Source organism: Chelonoidis abingdonii, chromosome 22 (genome assembly GCF_003597395.2).
Source record: "Chelonoidis abingdonii isolate Lonesome George chromosome 22, CheloAbing_2.0, whole genome shotgun sequence".
NCBI lineage: Eukaryota > Metazoa > Chordata > Testudines > Testudinidae > Chelonoidis > Chelonoidis abingdonii.
In genome coordinates this window covers 15,167-34,538 of record NC_133790.1, presented here as the reverse complement: position 1 = coordinate 34,538, position 19,372 = coordinate 15,167, and the positions used below count along the sequence as shown (strand labels likewise).

The window sequence follows — 19,372 nt, the reverse complement described above, 5'->3', positions numbered from 1 at the left end:
GAGCAGAGAGTAGTCAGTATCTCAGGTGCTTAGGGCTTAAGCCTGAAAGGAGCTGTGATTCCATGTGGCAGCCAAGTACCCAAATGTTGTTATACATATACACAGAGCTAGCATATCTCTATATGCAACCACGCAAATGCTCAAATAATTAAATTAGAGCACTTTTTTAACATGGCAAAATTTAGAATGGTACCAAATATCACACTTCCTTTGGCAGACATGTATAATAACCAGATCTTAGTCCAGTTTCTGTGATGTATACATTTTTCATACGCCACATGCAGATAGAAGAACATGGGAGGCTTGCCCGCTCTACAAGGTAGAGTCAAGGTTGGTACCTTGTTTGACAACTACAACAGTAATCCTGTTTCTGAGGGTTCTAACTTTTGGGAGGAGGAAAGGGGGGGTATTTCTGTTTTTAACTCTAATGCTCTTGATAGGTAGCATAGGTTCAAACATGGATATGCATCTGCAGTGTAGCTTCACTTTGCCAAAGTCATTTGTGTGGGAGTTGAGACTTAAGGAAATGTGTTGCTGTTTGACTCTGCATATTATAACCCGGGGTAGGCAACCTATGGCATGCGTGCCGAAGGCAGCACGCAAGCTGATTTTCAGTAGCACTCACACAACCTGGGTCCTGGTCACCGGTCTGGGGGCTCTGCATTTTAATTTAATTTTAAATGAAGCTTCTTAAACATTTGAAAAACCTTATTTACTTTACATACAACAATTGTTAGTCTTATAGAAAGAGACCTAAAAATGTTAATGTATTACTGGCATGCGAAGCCTTAAATTAGAGTGAATAAAAAGACTCGGGACACCAGTTCTGAAAGGTTGCCGACCCCTGTTATAACCTCTGTGCAGTAGCCTCCCAACCTCCTACCTTTTGAGCTTGTACCTTTCTTCTTGGTTTACATTTTGGCTGCTACATTTTTTTTTTAGAGTAACAAGTAGTCTTTAAACATTAACTGATACTTTATTTTTAATGCAGAAAGGCACTTTATGAAGTAGTATCTTCTTAAGTTAAGCTTAAATTGCATCTTCAGTAAGCAGGAGGGCTCTGAGTAAGCAGCAGATAGGAAACTGACAAAGGTTTAATGACTTTTAATTATCCAAAAAGATGTTTTTGAGGAGTGGGGAGAGGCCTTTGTGGAAGCAACGAGGCTTTGCACCACAACTTTCAAGAGTTCTCTTTATTATTGTGGGGTGGAAGACATGCAGCTGCCTGTTCCTCCCTCTCCTGCAGTGCAGGTGCGAAGGTTTCTCTTTCTTGGTGAGTTACCTTCACAGAGCTAAAGGAAAGAGCTGAAAATCAGATGAAGAAAAGGCCTGTGTTCAGGCCCCTGCCTGCTCACACTCGCTTGCTTCTCAACAAAGTGCTGTGATTTTAATAACTAGGGGGAAGGGACCAGAAGGGAAGAGGCTGCGGTGGAGGGGAGGGGGGGGGGAGAGAGAGAGACTGCTTTCTGTGGTGTGTTTGTGGCTTCTGCTCTTTGATCTCTTGCCAGGGAAACCTGGAAGGTCAGGCCAAGCTGCAACTAAATTATGGAAAGTGGAGCTGAGTAGAATGCTGGAATGGGATCCATAGCGTATGCATGTTTATTGTATGTGTAAAGCACTTCGCCCCCACCCAAGTCTGCTCTAACACCCGCTTATATTTCCACATCCGAAGCTTTCATATCTCATTGTTGAACTGAATTACACTTCCTTTATATTTACTGTCAGGAGAACCCCCCTTTCTAATCTGCTTCCTGTGGTTACTTTAAGTTGGTAACTTGGTCAGAGACTTGATTTTAGTGTCTGTGGAGATGTAATGAGTCAGACTCTGCAATAGCTTAGTTCACCCTTCTGATCAGAATCTAAACAAAGGCAAAGAAAACAATGCCCAGTCTTTGAAGTGACTGCTGTGCTGCCCCTCGCCTTCTCAACCTTTTGGGTGTGGGGGGGTGTTAGAGGTAATTTCCTTTGGAATGAAAAGTTTCAGTTTGAAAACAGGGCACTTTTTTGAGACCGGGCTTCCAATCCTTAGTCTGTAGACTGATGAAGGGTTACTTGTGTCATACTTTTGACTCATGCTTCAGAGAACAGTAGCTGACCAGCATGCTTGTTAGCCTTGTGCTTGTGTGGCCACCTTCATGGAAATAGGAATAACAAGGGTGGAGAAAGGGAAAAAGTGACAAGTGAGAATTAAAAGTAAAGTTGAGTTTTCTGCCTTTACTTGGGGCCCAGCAAAATCCTGCCTTGCTTGGTTATAATTGTCTAAAGTGAAACTAGCCAAGCAAGTTTGCTGCAGAAATGGGTAGTGGCATTTATTTAATCCCAGTTTTCATGATTGGCTTGTCTACAACCAGATCTCTCATATAATAGCCTACATTTTGTATTTTACTGGGACCAGTGGGCCTGCTCTCTCCTCCTGTAGTTGCAACATAATGTTGTATGTTATCTATCAAGTCTGTGTAATGCTTAGGGCATGTAAAGTGCATTAATATCTCCTGAACCGGGGCTGCGGTCTTATGCTCCTGATACCACTATTAAGGTTAGGAATTAAAGCTGGTATTGTAATATGTTTCTGAGACCCGCTTTCTTTAAAATGAGCTGAGTGCATTCAAGTTTATGCAGGGAAGTTGGAGCTGGGGTGGGGGCACTCAAGTCAGGATGTCAGCTGTTCTAATCTTCTTCTTGGCAAAGTGGTAGGACTTATGGCACCATTGCTCAGCAGCTCTGTCAGTAGGTGCTGCTTTGTGGACTAATGCAGCAGCATTTCTCAGCTTCCTCTGCTATATGACAGTTACTCTTCATGTAGCTGTAACATCCTTTGATTCCCCCAAGCCTCATGCCAGCCAGCCTAAAAAATACCAGTTGGGTGCTGTGCTGAGCCTCGTATTTGTCTATGGAAGAGGAACTTGCAATTGCAGTGGTGCGCTAATGCTGCAATACCCAGTGGATATTGTAACATGCTCTCTGGAAATATGCCGCAAGGTTGTGTGATGTCCCACAAGTACCTAGATGCTAGTAGCTGGAGGCATTGTGATTCTTTGTCATCTTCAGCTTACAGAAAATACAGGTGTAAGAGTTTTGACATTCAAGAGCTGCTGGGCCTTTTTGTTCTTCAGCGTGTATTGGGGGAGAACAAGTCAAGATGAGGCAACCCAAAATTATACCTAATGAGTCTCAGGATCAAATTATACATTTCTCAAGTCTGTGGAATACTCCTATTAACTAAATTGCTATAGAGAAAAACCTATGAATAAGAGCTTGTCTACACAAAGACCTCAGGAAATGTAATTCAGATAAGCTAAAGCAGTGAATTTAAAGTGGATTAATTAAACTGCATTGAACCTCTGTGTGGATGCTCTTTCAGAGTCAAAGTGGCCTCTAACTTCTATGATTCTGTGCTACAAGATAGTAATGAGTGATCAAACTTTGTGTTCGGTAATTTTTGGGTTATCTACGGTAAACCTGCTTGTTCACTATTCTGTGCAAAATGATCCAAACCCAGACATGCTTCAAAAGTATAATCTCCAGAGATCAAAAACTCTTCACATCTGCCCACTGAGAAAGAACTACTCTCTAACAGGCTCTAAAGTCTACATGCCTGCAACACTTGAGCAAGTGCAGGGCATCCGTGAGAGAACCCTTCTGGGCAATACCGGGTTAGTTGCCACTTCACTGGCACATCTCCATGGCAGAGAAGAAGAGCTTTACTAGATCAGATTCCTTTTAGCTCTTCATTCCCAACAGCTATTAGCAATTAGCCAGGTGTTCTGACTTCAAAGGAGATAAATATTTGCTGGGCTGAGGCAGAGACCCTGTCTGGGAGCTGCTTTCCCTCAGGTGCTGTCTGATGTACTTTATTAGTTTTAAATGAAAACGATAGAGAGAATGGAGCAGAGAAAATGACCAGTTAGTCCTTCACGCTTGCAGCCAATTTTGTTTCTTGTGGTAAAACATCAGTATTACCCCGTAACAGGCATGTTAGTACCATCTATTTATTTCCTATTGGATTTAAACACACGCTGCATTGTTCTCTGTACAAAGGGTCAGGGCCCTGTGATTTCTCTGTTTTCATGGGTGCGTCCCTGAATGCCCCTACTCTACTTGCGCTACACTGACAACATCATCATCTGGACCCAGGGAAAAGAAGCCCTTGAGGAATTCCATGATTTCAACAATTTCCATCCTACCATCAACCTCAGCCTGAACCAGTCCACACAAGAAATCCACTTCCTGGACACTACAGTGCTAATAAGCGATGGTCACATAAACACCACCCTATACTGGAAACCTACTGACGGCTATACTTACCTACATGCCTCCAGCTTTCATCCAGACCACATCACATGATGCATTGTCTACAGCCAAACTCTAAGATACGACTGCATTTGCTCCAATCCCTCAAGACAGAGAGAAACACCTACAATATCTCTATCAAGCATTCTTAAACTACAATACCCACCTGCTGAACTGAAGAAACAGATTGACAGAGCCAGAAGTCACCCCTCCAGGACAGGCCCAACAAAGAAAGTAACAGAACGCCACTAGCCGTTACCTTCAGTCCCCAACTAAAACCTCTCCAACGCATCATCAAAGATCTACAACCTATCGTGAAGGACGATCCCTCACTCTCATAGATCCTGGGAGACAGGCGCGTCCTTGCTTACAGACAGCCCCCCAACCTGAAGCAAATACTCACCAGGAACTACACACCACACAACAAAAACACTAACCCAGGAACCTGTCCTTGCAACAAAGCCTGTTGCCAGATCTGTCCACATCTATTCAAGGGACATCATCCTAGGACCTAATCACATCAGCCATGCCATCAGGAGCTCGTTCACCTGCACATCTACCAATGTAATATATGCCGCCATGTGCCAGCAATGCCCCTTTGCCATGTATATTGGCCAAACCAGACAGTCTCTATGCAAAAGAATAAATGGACACAAATCAAACATCAAGAATTATAATATTCAAAAAACAGTTGAACACTTCAACCTTCCTGGTCACTCAGTTACAGACCTAAAAGTTGCAGTTCTCCAACAAAAACACTTCAGAAACAGACTCCAACAAGAAACTGTACAACTGGAATTAATTTGCAAACTGTCCACCATTAAATTAGGCTTGAATAAAGACCTGGGAGTGAATGGGTCATCAACACAAAGTAAAAACTATTTCCCCATGCTAATTTTCCCCTACTGTTACTCACACCTTCTTGTCAACTGTTTGAAATGGGCCATCCTGATTGTCGCAACAAAAGTTTTGTTTTTTTTTCTCCTGCTGATGAAAGCCCACCTTAATTGATTAGTCTCGTTAGAGTTGGTATGGCAACACCCATTTTTTCATGGTGTGTGTTTGTGTGTGTGTGTGTATTTTTCCTACTGTATTTTCCACTGCATGCATCCGATGAAGTGGGTTTTAGCCCACAAAAGCGTGTGCCCAAATAAATTTTGTTAGTTTCTAAGGTGCCACAAGGACTCCTGTTCGTTGTTTTTAATTGGAGGTGTAGTGCTAGTTGTGACGATTCAGTGACAATTGTTTGCGGTAGGAAGTTACAGGACAGCATTTCAGTAGAGGTTGCAGAGACACTTAAAGACGTTGCAGTGAAAGGTGCCTGGAACTCCCATTTCACTATCCCAGAGGATTTTAATACATACCAGTGTCCCCGGCTGGCTCTTGGTCACTCCCAGTTCTGAATTATGGTCCCTTGGTATAAACCAGAGGTAGGCAACCTCTGGCACGAGTGCCGAAGGCAGCACGCAAGCTGGTTTTCAGTGGCACTCGCATTGCCTAGCTCCTGGAGACTGGTCCGGGGGGCTCTATATTTTAATTTAGTTTTAAATGAAGCTGCTTAAACATTTTAAAAACCTTATTTACTTTACATACAACAATAGTTTAGTTACATATTATAGACTTAGAAGGAGACCTTCTAAAAACATGAGAGTTTATTACTGGCACGCGAAACCTTAACTTAGAGTGAATAAGTGAAGACTCGGCACAGCACTTCTGAAAGGTTGCCGACACCTGGTATAAACTCTTCACAAACCAAATAGAATTGATCTTCTCTGAGTGGAGATGCTGCATGCAGTAAGACTGACCTCTAGTGGACAGACATAGCAATGTCTTTTCAAAACATCTGGGGAACACACAGTCTGAGTCTCACTGGACAGAATTTGTCATGACTGCAGAGAATGGATTTAGGAGACTTTAAAGATGGCATGTTTAATGGCCCTGAGTCTCCTTTTACACTTGCCAAAGGTGAACCCTTTTTCCTTTTGCTCAATGCAGAAAAGGTTTTCTCATAGAGCCTCACAGCACTTCCTCCCTCCTATGTGGTCTGTGGAGAGGGCTTTTCTCTTAGTTACTTAGTTCTTTCAGTTCTAAGAAATGTTTAAAAAAAATGGTAAAAGTTTAACTCTCATCTGAGACTGAGGGGGCTGGGAAGGGCACCATGGATGCCCTGGAGTGGTTGGCTACTCCCTGCACTAGAGATTCAGTTATCCCTGCATTTGCATTTGCCTTCTGATTATATGGAAATAAAAACCATTTTAATCATGTTTACTTCCTGCCTAGCTTGTGAAAGTGAAAGAGAGCAGGCTGCTGCTGGCAGAGGCAGTGCGAGCCCCTTCGGGGCCCAAAGCAGGAACACAGGCACGTGCACACGCGCAAATAGAGGGCCTCCTGAGCTGCTCAAGGCCCTAAGCATGCTTAGTCTGCTTATGCCTAGAAGCATCACTGGTTGCTGGGATGGGAAAAGGTAGGGAGCAGGGGGGACATTTCCCTTTTGGGAGGTGTTAAAGGGGCATTATCTTTTTCTCATTGCAGGCAAAGCGGGCAGTGCAGCGAGGAGCCACAGCTGTCATCTTTGATGTTTCTGAAAACCCAGATGCCATTGACCAGGTACAAAGCAGGGAGCCCAGGCTTATCCCAGTCTCTGAGCTTTACCCTCACTGTTAGGGCTACTGTACACCAAACTCTGAATTGTGAGCTGTGTTCTTTGCTCTCATAATAGAACTGTCCTAGAATAGACACACCTGCTCTTTTCTCTGGGGATGTGGTGTTTGGGTTTTTCCCTCCCCCTCTTCAAGCAAGTACCCTCACAGAGGGTGATGGAGAATGGGAAAGCCAGAGAAGTCTGTATTGTTTCCAACTTTTTAATCTGCTGCATTTCTATTGATTCTTCTTTCCGGTGAAAGAGGTAATGTCCCCAGAAAGGGGGGATGTGAGTACTTCCCTTTGCACAGCACACACACGCACTGAGTACCACCTCAGCCTTTTCACTACTTTTTTTAAGACACTGTTGTAATCTATCTCTTTGTTGTCCAGGATGCTCCCTTCACCCCCCCTCATCTCAAAGGGAGAGTATTTGGTGTACAGGGTGTAGGGGATGCTTCAGTGTAGTACCCACTATCAGCAGCCACTGTAGTTCAGGTTGCAAAATATTTTCTGTTTTACACCTCTGTTTTCTCACTTTTTGGACTGACATTTTCCAGGCTTTGCCTCTTGCTAGTGGAGTTGGTTTTGTGTCACTTTTATTCACTTTGGGAGGGCAGGGCTGTGTTTTTGTGGGAAGTTTGAGCAAAATCTCTTCAGCCAGTTCTGAGTTATGGGAGCAGGAAAATACTTTTACAAGTGTGGAAAAGAATTCTAACTGCTTTATTGAACAGGACTATGACAAAAATAGCTCCAGTATGAAAGTTGAAATTGGGCCTGTGTATAGTCCTCGTGGATGAAAGCCTGCATGATTAGGTTTGAAAGAGCTGGTTTCAATTCTGGAAGAATCGTGTTTGAAAATTGAGTACAGAGCATGTATATTAGAGACTATCTGCAAGTGGAGGTGTAAAATCTTAAAACAGATCACTTGCATGTAGCTTAGGCCCTGATTCTGCAACATTTACTTGCATGAGTAATTCTTGATTTTTCACACATGGAAGGAATCCTCTAGTGTGGAAACTGACTGGCTACAGGAGCAAGTGAAACTCTGAGTGTTAGTTCCTAAACCGCTCTTCCTAAATAAACCTTCCAACTGCCTCCTCATAGGCCCAGTCTGCTGCTTCTGTGCAACAGCACACAGCTTCTAACTAGCTCCACTCTGATGTTGAGGATTTAGTTCTGTTGACAGCCCTCCTTTCTCTACTCTCCTGATCTTCTCATTTTTCCCCATGGTTAATCTGTTCCTGGGCCATCAGGGGTAGTGGTGTGACCTGGATGCAGACATGGTAGCACAAAAAGAGTGAGCAACGGCCCTGTGGGAGGTCACTGATGACCACGAAGAGTCCTGCAGCGGTGGATGACAGACTGAAGTCAGTGCTTCACTTCAGGCAAGGGAGCAGTCAGGTTCCAGGAGAAAGTGGCATGATATCTAGTACAGACATGGACAGAACTAGGGCCTGTGGGACGTGTGCTCAGAATCTGCTCAAAGGGAATCTGCCCCATACTTGCAAGATGGCTGGGCCGTCAAATCCACTGCCCCAAATGCCCGTCACCAAATTCAGCACTACTACCCTTGACAACTGTGACCCCCAGTGCCTTGGAATTGTTCCTTTCAGGGATATTACTCCACCTGAAGACACTGGTTTCCTTAATGTGATGATTCATTGTGGTCACGTTACAGCCCCTGGTCAGTGCTTTAAAGATATAAGGTGAGTCTGCACTTGCCTCTTCTTTGTCGAGCCATCCACTTTCTCATCAAACGACTCTAATGATCCCTGGGGGTAGCTCCTGAGCATGGATCTAAGTGACCCCCTCAAATTTTTCCCTATCGTCCTTGAGCTACTCTCCTAAGGAAAAGGTGACTTCCAATACATCCTGATAAAATTTCTAGGAAACCTTCTGAGAGCCTCCACATAAGTAGTCGTCTTTGTAGAAAAATGAATCCTTCTTCCTCTGACTTCTCTCTTGCAGACTTGGGCTTGTACTCTGGAGCACTTGGTATAAGGGATATCAATTAACTTGTCTTGAAAATATCTAAGGTGTTGGCATTAAGCGAGAACTCAGTGCCCTGACTTCTCTGCTAGTATTTCTCTCTCAAGAAAAAGGAAAGGAAGGACGAGGTAGTGAATGCAGAATGCCTGGTAGAAACATACCAGCATATATATGCTACACTATTTGGTTTGGTTTTTTAATCAATGAAAAGTGGGATAAATTTGGCTCTCCCCATACAGTGGTCTCAGAGATCCTTAGTGAAAGAATGTATTTACAGCAGTTACTTAAAAGAGGAACTTTGACATCCTGTGCCTTCACATCTAAAGCCTCGTTTTTCTGACTAAAAGCCATGATCCAGGTTTGCAGCACTAATCTAAGGAAGAGAACTCCCTCTTCCATCCCCCCCATCCTGAGAGAAAAGAAAAAGAAGAGCTTGCTGCAAAAGTCTTTTTTTACTATCCTAAGGCTTCCTTTGATCATATCCTGCAAGGCTAGATTTAATGGATAAGCTCTCAATGTCAGAGCCTGCAAACTCTAAACAAAGAATCCTTCTGTGCAAACACCTGTTAAGTTGATAAGTCATTTTATTCTGTCTCAGCCTGCACATTATGTATAGAAGAGAATGGCCACATTTTTTTTCTGTCCCGTTATTTGTTACAAGCTTGCCTCCTGCTCCTAGCCGTCACTTAAAGGGAACTATGATTTGACCTGTGCAGCTCTTCATGTAGCCATTCCTGTGTCACCTCCTGACATAGGTTAATGAGCAAAAGTCACAAGTTCTGAGACCAAATTGCTTGTCATCCCTCAAGGCTAAGCGAGTGTTCTCCTTGACCTGTGATTTGTCACATGGGTGCTTCTTCCTGGCACTAGGCTGTGTGACACTGGAATAGGCTGGGAACACCTGACCTATCTGGACTGTGAACCCTTGTTACAACAGAAAAGTTTTGGGACCCTCTCCCATCCAGTCACTTTAAAAAAAAATGGAGGATGGCTTTAACTTTTTGACCTGTTTGAGGCTCTCTCAGGGTCGTGACCCTCAGGCTGAGAATCAATTTTAGATTTTTGTTCCCTCATCTTTAAATTTGAACAGAATACTTGAATTCTTAGGGGATAATTTCCAGGGTGAGTTAGGCCCAGAAAATTTTCCTTTGAGGGGAAAATAAGTGTGTAAGGGTGTAGCAGTTACAAGGATAGCTGCATCTCTCTGTCCCCTTCTGGTCATGCCTTGTGACTTTATCTATCCCATGGTTCTTCTGTGTCAGATTAGACCTTTCTGAATTTACTGCATATATGTCATCTTGTAACAGAGGAATCCTCTAGTCTAGACCTTTCCCCACTCTGATACATAATATATGCTTAGAGGTTGCTAAGGTTTAATGCTTTGAAAGGATCTCAAGTAGGTCTGTGCAGTGGTCCCAGGACACTTTTATAGGGGAAGCAGTTTGTGTGCCAAAATTCTGAGTTTCAGCTATGCTTCTGGCTGTGGTTGACGCTTCAAGTTAGTCTCTAGATCAGAGAGGATTCCTCCATTACATGAAGACACTTTTGGTAAATTCAAACTGTCAAATTGACTACACACATGAATAATTCTTTGCAGATTAAGACCCAAGTGTGTACCTGTTGGTTCAAGTAAGCATTAGAAGCCAAATAACTGTATCAGTGACTTTACAAGCTCTGCTGTTGAAGACAGAAGAACTTATTAGCTCATAAGTCAAAGGGCTCATAAGCTAGGAGCTCGAATTTTGCTGATGAAATGTGTGCTGCGTAGATATTCTACAACAGGGATGGGCAAACTTTTTGGCCCGAGGGCCACATCTGAGTGGGGAAATTGCATGCAGGGCTATGACTGTAAGGCAGAAGGTTGGGGTGCAAGAGGTGGTGCAGGATGCAGGAAAGTGCTCAGGGCAAGGGGTTGGGGTGCAGGAGGGATGTGAGATGCAGGCAGGGGCTCAGGGCAGGCGGCTGGGGTGCGGGGAGGGGGCATGGAATGCAGGAGGAGGCTCAGGACTGGGGGTTGGGGTGCAGGCTCCAGCCCCACGCGGCTTACCTGGAGCGGCAGCGGCGCCCCACGTTAAGGCAGGGTCCTTGCCTGCCCTGGCCCTGCACCGCTCCCAGAAACGGCCCACATCATGTCCCTGCGGCCTTGGGGGTGTCAGAGAGGCCCTGGGGGTGTCAGAGGGGCTGTGTGCACTGCCCTTGCCTGGGGCTACCTGCCCCAAAGCTCCCATTGGCCTATGCAAACACCTGTTCTCACTTTCAGGTGACATTGTAAACAAGAAGCTGGCAGCATTATCTCCTGTAAATGTAAACAAACTTGTTTGTCTGAGCGATTGGCTGAACAAGTAGTAGGACTGAATGAATGGACTTGTAGGCTCTGAAGTTTTGTTTTGTTTTTGAGTGCAGTTATGTAACCAAAAAAAATCTACATTTGTAAGTTGCACTTTCACAATAAAGAGATTGCACTACAGTACTTGTATGAGGTGAATTAAAAAATATTTTTTATCATTTTTACAGTGCAAATATTTGTAATAAATAATAAGTGAGCACTGTGGACTTTGTATTCTGTGTTGTAATTGAAATCAGTATATTTGAAAATGTAGAAAAACATCCACAAATACTTAATAAATTTCAATAGATATTCTATTGTTGAACAGCACAATTAAAACTGTTATTAATCATGATTAATTATGATTAATTTTTTAGTTAATCACATGAGTTAACTGCGATTAATGGATAGGCCTAATTTTAACTCAAGTTTTTAACTTAATTTTATGTTTGTAAAGTGTTTTGAAATTCTCGGATGAAAGGATGCACTACAAAAGGACAAGTGGTGTATCTAGTGCTATCTTCATTCACCCATGGTCTTCTCTCCTTCTCTGGAAAAGAGAGATCAGAAATAAATCTATTTAATGGAATTTTACTGTGTTCTCATCTAGCTGAACCAGGGCTCAGAAGACCCTTTGAAGAGGCCAGTGGTGTATGTGAAGGGGGCTGATGCTGTCAAACTGATGAACATAGTTAACAAGCAGAAAGTGGCACGAGCAAGAATTCAGCACCGGCCCCCACGGGTGAGACTTAGTGGGCAGTGGGGATTGTGTTGCTGTTGCTTCATGCAGCACCTTTTAATAGCATTGATTTGATAACATGTAGTGTGATGCTTTCCATGAGTGCTGACTGGAGAATAGTTAGTTACTCACTCAGAAAGTATCATTGACTTCCATGGGATTTCCTAAGTGAGTAACATCTCACCAGTGTTAAGGAGGAGGTTCACAGTCTGGGTCCTATATTTATTACACAGGGATTTTTGTGTGTTGTTTTTGTATTATAATGGTCCATTAATAAAGAAAACAAAACATTTAAAAAAAAAAAAAGCAGCTAATAATTGTATTCTGCCCCCAGGAAAGCAGTCTGTCTGTTAGTGAACATTTCTTGACTGCATTTTTCACACATGGATTAACAAAGAAATCTGAGACTTTATTCTCTTTCCAATCTAGAATGGATGTTCCCAAGACATCTTGAACACTTCTTACATGTAGTTTATATGAGAAAAGGGAACATAAAAATCAGTGCCAAGTTACAGAGGGGTAGCATGTTTGTCTGTATCCACAAAAACAACTAGGAGTCCAGTGGCACCTTAAAAACTAACAGATTTATTGGGCATAAGCTTTAGTGGATAAACAACAAAATGCATCTGACAGCCTGATGCATCTGAAGAAGTGGGTTTTTAACCCATGAAAGCTTATGCCCAAATAAATCTGTTAGTCTTTAAGGTACCACCGGACTCCTCGTTTTTATAAAAAATCTATGTAGACCAGGTTTCTAGTTCATTTTTACTGTATTCCTAAAGCCCCAGCTGTATTAGAAAGCATGACCATTTGAGCAATCGATACTTTGCTGAGGACTCAGATATATTGATTTTACTTGCTTCAAAAATAGAATTGTACCAAAAACCCACTGGAGCTGTTGGTAACTGTGATTCACTCTGGTGAAACTTGTTGTTTGTAGAACCAACATTGAGTTCAGAGCTGCTGTAAACCTTATACTCTAAGGCTGGTCATAACTGTGTCCCATCGCATACTTACATTCCTGTGATAAATGTGACTTCCTCCCATTTTTTTTTATTTCAGATTGTTTGCCATATCCCTGCATGTAAAGGACACCCCTGACTATTAAGTACATGGAATTTTATAAAATAATATTAATTGACCTCACTCAGTGATATTGACTTAAGATTCTGGCTCATGCATCAGGGCTCTCAGGTCAAGAGAGAGGCTAACATATGCAGTGGATTTTTCCACCAATGTGGTTCTTGCCCACAGGGCATTCATGGAAATCATAATTATCAAGAAATTAGAGAAGGGGGAAATGGATTTGAAGGGCATAGCAATGGATTTGAATGTGATCTGCCTGGGGAGGTAAGTTAAATTTCTTCTGTCATCTTCAGCAACCCACAGAGTACTTTGACATGGGGATTTTCCTCGCCTTTTTTGTGGTGGTCTCTCTCGTTTGCCTCATTCTTCTTGTGAAGATCAAACTGAAGCAGCGACGTAGTCAGGTAAGAGCTGCCTGAGCTGGGGATCAATAATGATACTTATTTTGCATTCTGATTGCTGCCTCTACCTTCTTCTAGAGAGTTGGGTCAGTGCTGTTGAAGAGAGAGCGAAGGGTTCGCTGTCTGGAAAAACAATCTTTGGGAAAAGGGTATTATCCAAAGATGCATGGCACTTTGAAAAGGTGTGGAACTTTACTAAGAGACCTGCTAGACTCTGCTGTGCTCAATCAGTTGATCCTTGGGTTGGGAGTGCTACAGAAACTGTTTTTTCCCAAGTGGAGAAGGGAGAGAAGCTGACTGGAGTGATGTTGATGGATTCTAACAAAGGATAGTGGCTTCAAAGCAAGTTCCAAGCTCGTTGGGTGTATAGTATGTGGACCCTCAAGATTTCCATCTGGAATTAAAGAGGAGGAGGAGAGGCAGCTTTCTTTTAATGAAAATTTTCCTTGATTCCTAAAGGGAAAAGATTTCAAGGAAAGAAGCCTGATTAGGAATCATCCTGGGAACAGAGAGATTCAGAGGATCTAAGCTATCTGATGGGAAAGCTGAGTAGGAGAACAGTGTAACAATCAGACGCTAAAGTTCCCTGCAGTTCGTATTTGTCATCTGTCCTGTAATTCCTCTGCATGTATATCGGGCCTTTCATCTGGAAGGAGGCCAAACAATTGTCATTGTAGAACTCCTTTAACCCTCACCTCTGTGATGGGACTCACCAGGCATTCTGGACCTACAACACTGAAAAGCAGGGATACTAGAAGGGAAAATGATAAATTCTGTATTCAAATAAACCTACAATTTGAATTGTAGGGAAGCAGTATGTAATTATCTGAGTTGGCGTTGTCCGGCATTGCAAACCTCATAAAGAGTGCCAAAGGATATTTAATCATCACATTTATTTTACATCTTATGCTATAGGCAGTCTTTCAGATCACAGGGCCTAGAGCAGTGGCTCGCCTCTCAACCTTTCCAGATTACGGTACCCTTTTCAGGAGTCTGACTTGTCTTGCATACCTGCAAGTTTCACCTCACTTAAAAACTACTTGCTAACAAAGTCAGACATAAACATACAGAAGTGTCACAGCACACTATTGAAAAATTCCTTACTTGCTGATTTTTACCATATAATTATAACATACATTGATTGGAGTATAAATATTGTACTTACACTTCACTGCATAGTATATAGAGTGGTATAAAGAAGTCTTCGTATGAAATTTTAGTTTGTACTGACTTCGCTAGTGCTTTTCATGTAGCCTGTGTAAAACTAGGCAAATATCTAGATGAGTGGATGTACTCCCTGGAAGACCTCTGCATACCCCTAGGGGTATGCATACCCTGGTTGAGAACCATTGACCTATAGCACCCTGATGGAGCATTAAAGTCAGTACTGACACACATTGGAAAGTTCTCTCTGCTGAGTCATCTTGTTAGCACTATGTTGGGGCACTGGGGTCTGCACTAATGTTTCCTGTAATTTACATTAATGTGCGGAATGAATTTTGTTATGTGCACCAATATGAAGGTGATGTGTGTTGGGGGTGGGGCCAAGGGCTGGGGCAGAGGGTTGGAGGGCAGGGGGCTGGGAAGGGCTCTGATAGGGGTCAGGCTCTGGAGTGGGGCTGGGGATGAGGGGTTTGGGGTGCTGGAGGGGGCTCAGGGCTGGGGCAGAGGGGTGGGGTGGGAAGGGGGCAGGGCTTTGGCAGGGGTTCAGGCTCTGGAGTGGGGCCAGGGATGAGCAGTTTGGGATGCAGGCTGCCCCAGGGCTGCAACATGGAGAGAGGGCTTCCCCCAGCCTTCTCTCGCCACAGCAGCTCTGGGGCTGGGGGAAAGGTGCCACTCCTGCCCGCCTGTGTGGCACTTGATAGCCTGCTGCGCTGCTTAGAGGGAACTTAGGTCTGCACTGACCTATAAAAGAGTATATCCCATATTGGGTCACAGATGGAGATTTAAAAGCCACAAGGAACCATATGATCATCTAGTACAACTTCCTGCATAACACAGGCCATAGAATTTTACCCATTAATTCCTGTATCATGGCCATATCATTTGGCTGAGCTAAAGCAGATCTTTTAGAAAGACATTCAATCTTGATTTAAATATTTCACATTATGGAGAATCCACCAAATCCCTTAACATGTTGTAATGGTAATTACCCTCGCAGTTAAATTCAGACTGGAAATAAGGTACACATTTGGTTTCTTGTTTCAACTTCCAGCCATTGGATCCTGTTATGCCTTTGTTTGTGAGATTGAAAAGCCCTGTACTATCTAAAATTTTCTCCTCACATAAGTGCTTATAAACCTCAATCATGTCAGCTCTTATCTTCTCTTGGGTCAACCAAACAGACTGATCTTCTTACCTTCTCACTGTCTAAGGCAAATTTTCCAGACCTCAATCGTTCTTGAAACTCTTGTCTGACCACTTTCCAGTTTTTCAACATCCTTTTTGAAAGGTGGATCTGGATCCAGACACCATTTTCAGTAATGGTTTTGCCAGTTCCATATACTCAGATGGTACTATCTTCCTGCTCCTAGTCTTCATTCTTCTGCTTTTATACATACATCTTCGCTCTCTCTTAGCCACTGCATCACACAGGTACACAGTTCAGTTGGTTGTCCATTTTGACCCCTAAATTCTTCTGAGTCCATGCTTTCCAGAATACATTCTTCCATCCTGTGTGTGTAACCTATGTTATTTCTTCCTAGATGTATGAACTTGTATTTGCTGAATTACAGCACGTGTACTTTGAATAAGGCTACGTATTTTTAGTAGCGTACAAGTATTTTTAGTAAAAGTCATGGACAGGTCGTGGGCAGTAAGCAAAAATTCACTGCCCATGACCTGTCCATGACTTGTACTATATACCCCTAACTAAAACTTGGGCTGGGGGACCACAGGGGCTGGGTGGTGGGGCGTGTGGCCTGGAACCCCTGCTGGTGTTGGGATGGGAGGGTTGGCAGGGCTGGCAGGCTCCCTACCTGGCTCCACATGGCTCCCCAGAAGTGGCATATCCCTGCAGCTCCTAAAGGGAGGGAAGGCTAAAGGGGCTCCGCGTGCTGCCCCAGCCATGAGCGATGGCTCCACAGCAATCATTACCCGGGAACTGCAGCCAGTGGGAGCTGCGGAGAAGAAGTGCCTGCAGGCAGGGGCAGCACGCAGAGCCCCTCCGCCTAGGAACTGCAGACACATGCCAGTTGCTTCTGGGGAGCCCTCCTGAGGTAAGCGCTGCCATGCGCCCCAGTCCTGTGCCCCCTCTCACACCCAAACTACTCCTGCTGCAGGGTGTGGGTATGTTTGTAGCTTGAGACTGCCTCAGCCCCGGAGCCAGCCGCACTGGCCAGTGCAGAGGTCACAGAAACACAGAGTTCATGACCTCTGTGACAGACATGCAGTCTTAACTTTGAATTGAGCCCAGCTTACCAAGAAATTGAGACCACTGGGTCTAAATGACCTCTGTCTGTCTGTCTTTTAATAGATGCTGTATAACATCTTATTTTCTATTTCTACAGTAACTAGGTATGTTGTTGTTGGTCTTTTCTCCAAATAGAGAACAAAAGTTCGTCTTTGAATACTTGCCTTTTCTGATTGAATGTTGACAATTTTACCACTTCTCGTAACACTTATTACTAGGTTGTTTTTTTTCTGTTTCATTATTCCTTTTTATTGTCCTTAACCCTACTATCCAAAGACTTTTCCTTGGCACTTTTGACTTTTATCCATTTCTATTTTATAGTTATTGCTATCAATTTCCTCATTTGCTAAATATATATTTTTATTTTGTAGTGGTGCTTTCATTCTTCTTTTTAGTCAGAGTGGCTTTTTAATTGAAGAACGTAGTCTTTTGTGATTGTAGAGCTGTAGGTGTTTTGGGGATCTAGCAAAATAAAATATTCGTAAACAATTCCCAATTATCACTCACATTTTTCTGTTTAAATTTTTCCTCTCAATCAGTTTTGCTCATTTTTTTTCAGGTTTGGAAAACTACTCTCCAAGTGCCGTGTGCGTGCTCTCACGCACATAGGTTTTGTTTGGTTGGTTTTATGTTTTTGTTTTTTAACTGGTTAGGACTGTGTTTGCACAGAGAATGTTTAGCTCAGTGATAAGTTGATCACCCACGCTCCTCCCTACAGTGTATGTCATTTCCAGAGTGTCTCCCACAGAGAGAGAAGCCTAATCAGGATCTGCTTAGCTTACGAGACTTGACACCCATCTCAGTCTGAGGAGATATGGTTACAGATGTTAATTGTTAGGAACAGCATTATTTTTCTGCTATTCCAATTGCCTCAATCCCTCAAGCAGCAACGTTGTTTTTTATATTGTAGAATTCCATGAACAGGCTTGCAGTGCAGGCACTGGAAAAGATGGAAACCAGGAAGTTCAAGTCCAAAAATAAGGGTCACCGTGAAGGAAGCTGTGGAGCTCTGGACACACTAAGCAGCAGTTCAACCTCTGACTGTGCCATCTGCCTGGAGAAATACATCGATGGGGAGGTAAAAGAAAGCAGTTTGTCTAACCTGGTTGGCTGATGCTGCTGGGCCAGTTTTGGCACGGTTGTCACCTAATGGGTATTTGGTGGCATATGAACCAAGAGTGGGGATCAGTTGGTAGGAGGTGTGGCAGTGTTGATTGCATACAACTGAAAATGTAGGGAGGTCTCCTTCTCCAAAACTGGATCTCATAGACCAGGTGTAGTTAATAGATGCACCATGGGCCAAATGTGGACTGCCAGATGCTTTTGAGTGGACCCCGAAATCTCTTTATTTACCTATCATTATTGTTGTTTTTTTATTATTATTTTCTCTGGAGTCTGGACCTTGGTCACCCTGATTTCAAGGATTACGTCAGCAATTACATTTTGTATGAATGGGTCATCTCAGAGCTCCGTAGGCTCATTCAGGAAGAACAACAATGACTGCACTGACCACAGAGCCATTTGTGTAGTTATGTTGATAGAGCTGCATGTTTTCATACATGGCACTGTGCTCCAGGCTGTGCAAAGCAGTTCTTATCAAAGTCATAGACATCCACCCTGACAGCCTGGCACCATGTAATGCTCAAAGATCGAGTCACAAATATTTCTTGGTTGCAGATTTTTTTTGAGCATCTTTAGAAGTGTTTCATCTGCACTCCATGCCTGTTATTGCTAGATCTTAATTCATATGTAGAATTTGGTTTGATAAATGGGTCTCAGGTATACAAATTACATAATCAGTCCATCTCAGTTGATAACAAATGAAAATCTAATGACCCTCAATACCAGCCAAACCCTCTTGCACTAAGACTTCTGTGTGGGACAACTGATCCTGCCATTTGGTGCCCAGTAGTCATTGTAGGTGTCACAAATGGAAACTTCCAAGCTTTTTAATGTGCCGTTGATAACAGGACCATGTTTCACACCTGTAGAGCAATATCATGAGGACAATAGCATTATAGATCTAGATTTGCATCTGTAAACAGATTCCATGTTGCTTCCAGATTTAGTGATAAAGGCAACCGTATGATGCACTGACTGTCTTAATTCACATATCCACTCTGTGATTGATTTGCACTTCATTGTTTAACATGCTGCCAAGATAAGTAAACTGTCTGGCAGCTTGAAGTGTGGTATCTTCCAAGCTTATTGATGGTTCTTGAGAAAGTTGCTGAGGAGCTGGCTGGTACATAGCTTCAGTTTTTGTTCGGCTGAAGGTAAGGCCAAAGTATAAGCAGCCTCAGCAAAGCAGTTTGTAAGATCTTGTTGTGCTGCTTCAGAATGTGCCATCAAAGGCAAAGTCATTCCCAGAGAGCAGTAAAGTGTTGCTCTAGGAACTGCACTCTTGATGCGTGGGCTGCTTTTAAAGCGTGAGATATGAAATAAGATCAGGATGTAAGGATATTTTCAGATCTATAGGTTACTTT

General features: G+C 43.2%; 1 protein-coding gene across 6 annotated transcripts in view; it reads left to right on the top strand.

The window, feature by feature from the left end:
• The window catches only part of ZNRF3 (zinc and ring finger 3), a 115,283-nt gene that overhangs the window by 85,799 nt on the left and 10,112 nt on the right, over window positions 1-19,372 (top strand). For 2 of the 6 annotated variants that reach the window (XM_075059936.1, XM_032765611.2), the window contains exons 3-6: window positions 6,823-6,897; window positions 11,859-11,990; window positions 13,367-13,477; window positions 17,797-17,964. In XM_075059936.1, coding sequence (XP_074916037.1) covers window positions 6,823-6,897; window positions 11,859-11,990; window positions 13,367-13,477; window positions 17,797-17,964 — 486 coding nt within the window. Of the gene's footprint in view, window positions 1-6,822; window positions 6,898-6,951; window positions 7,196-11,858; window positions 11,991-13,049; window positions 13,096-13,366; window positions 13,478-17,796; window positions 17,965-19,372 lie in introns of those variants that run through there. The other 4 variants (XM_032765664.2, XM_032765645.2, XM_075059937.1 and 1 more) reach the window with 4 other exon arrangements.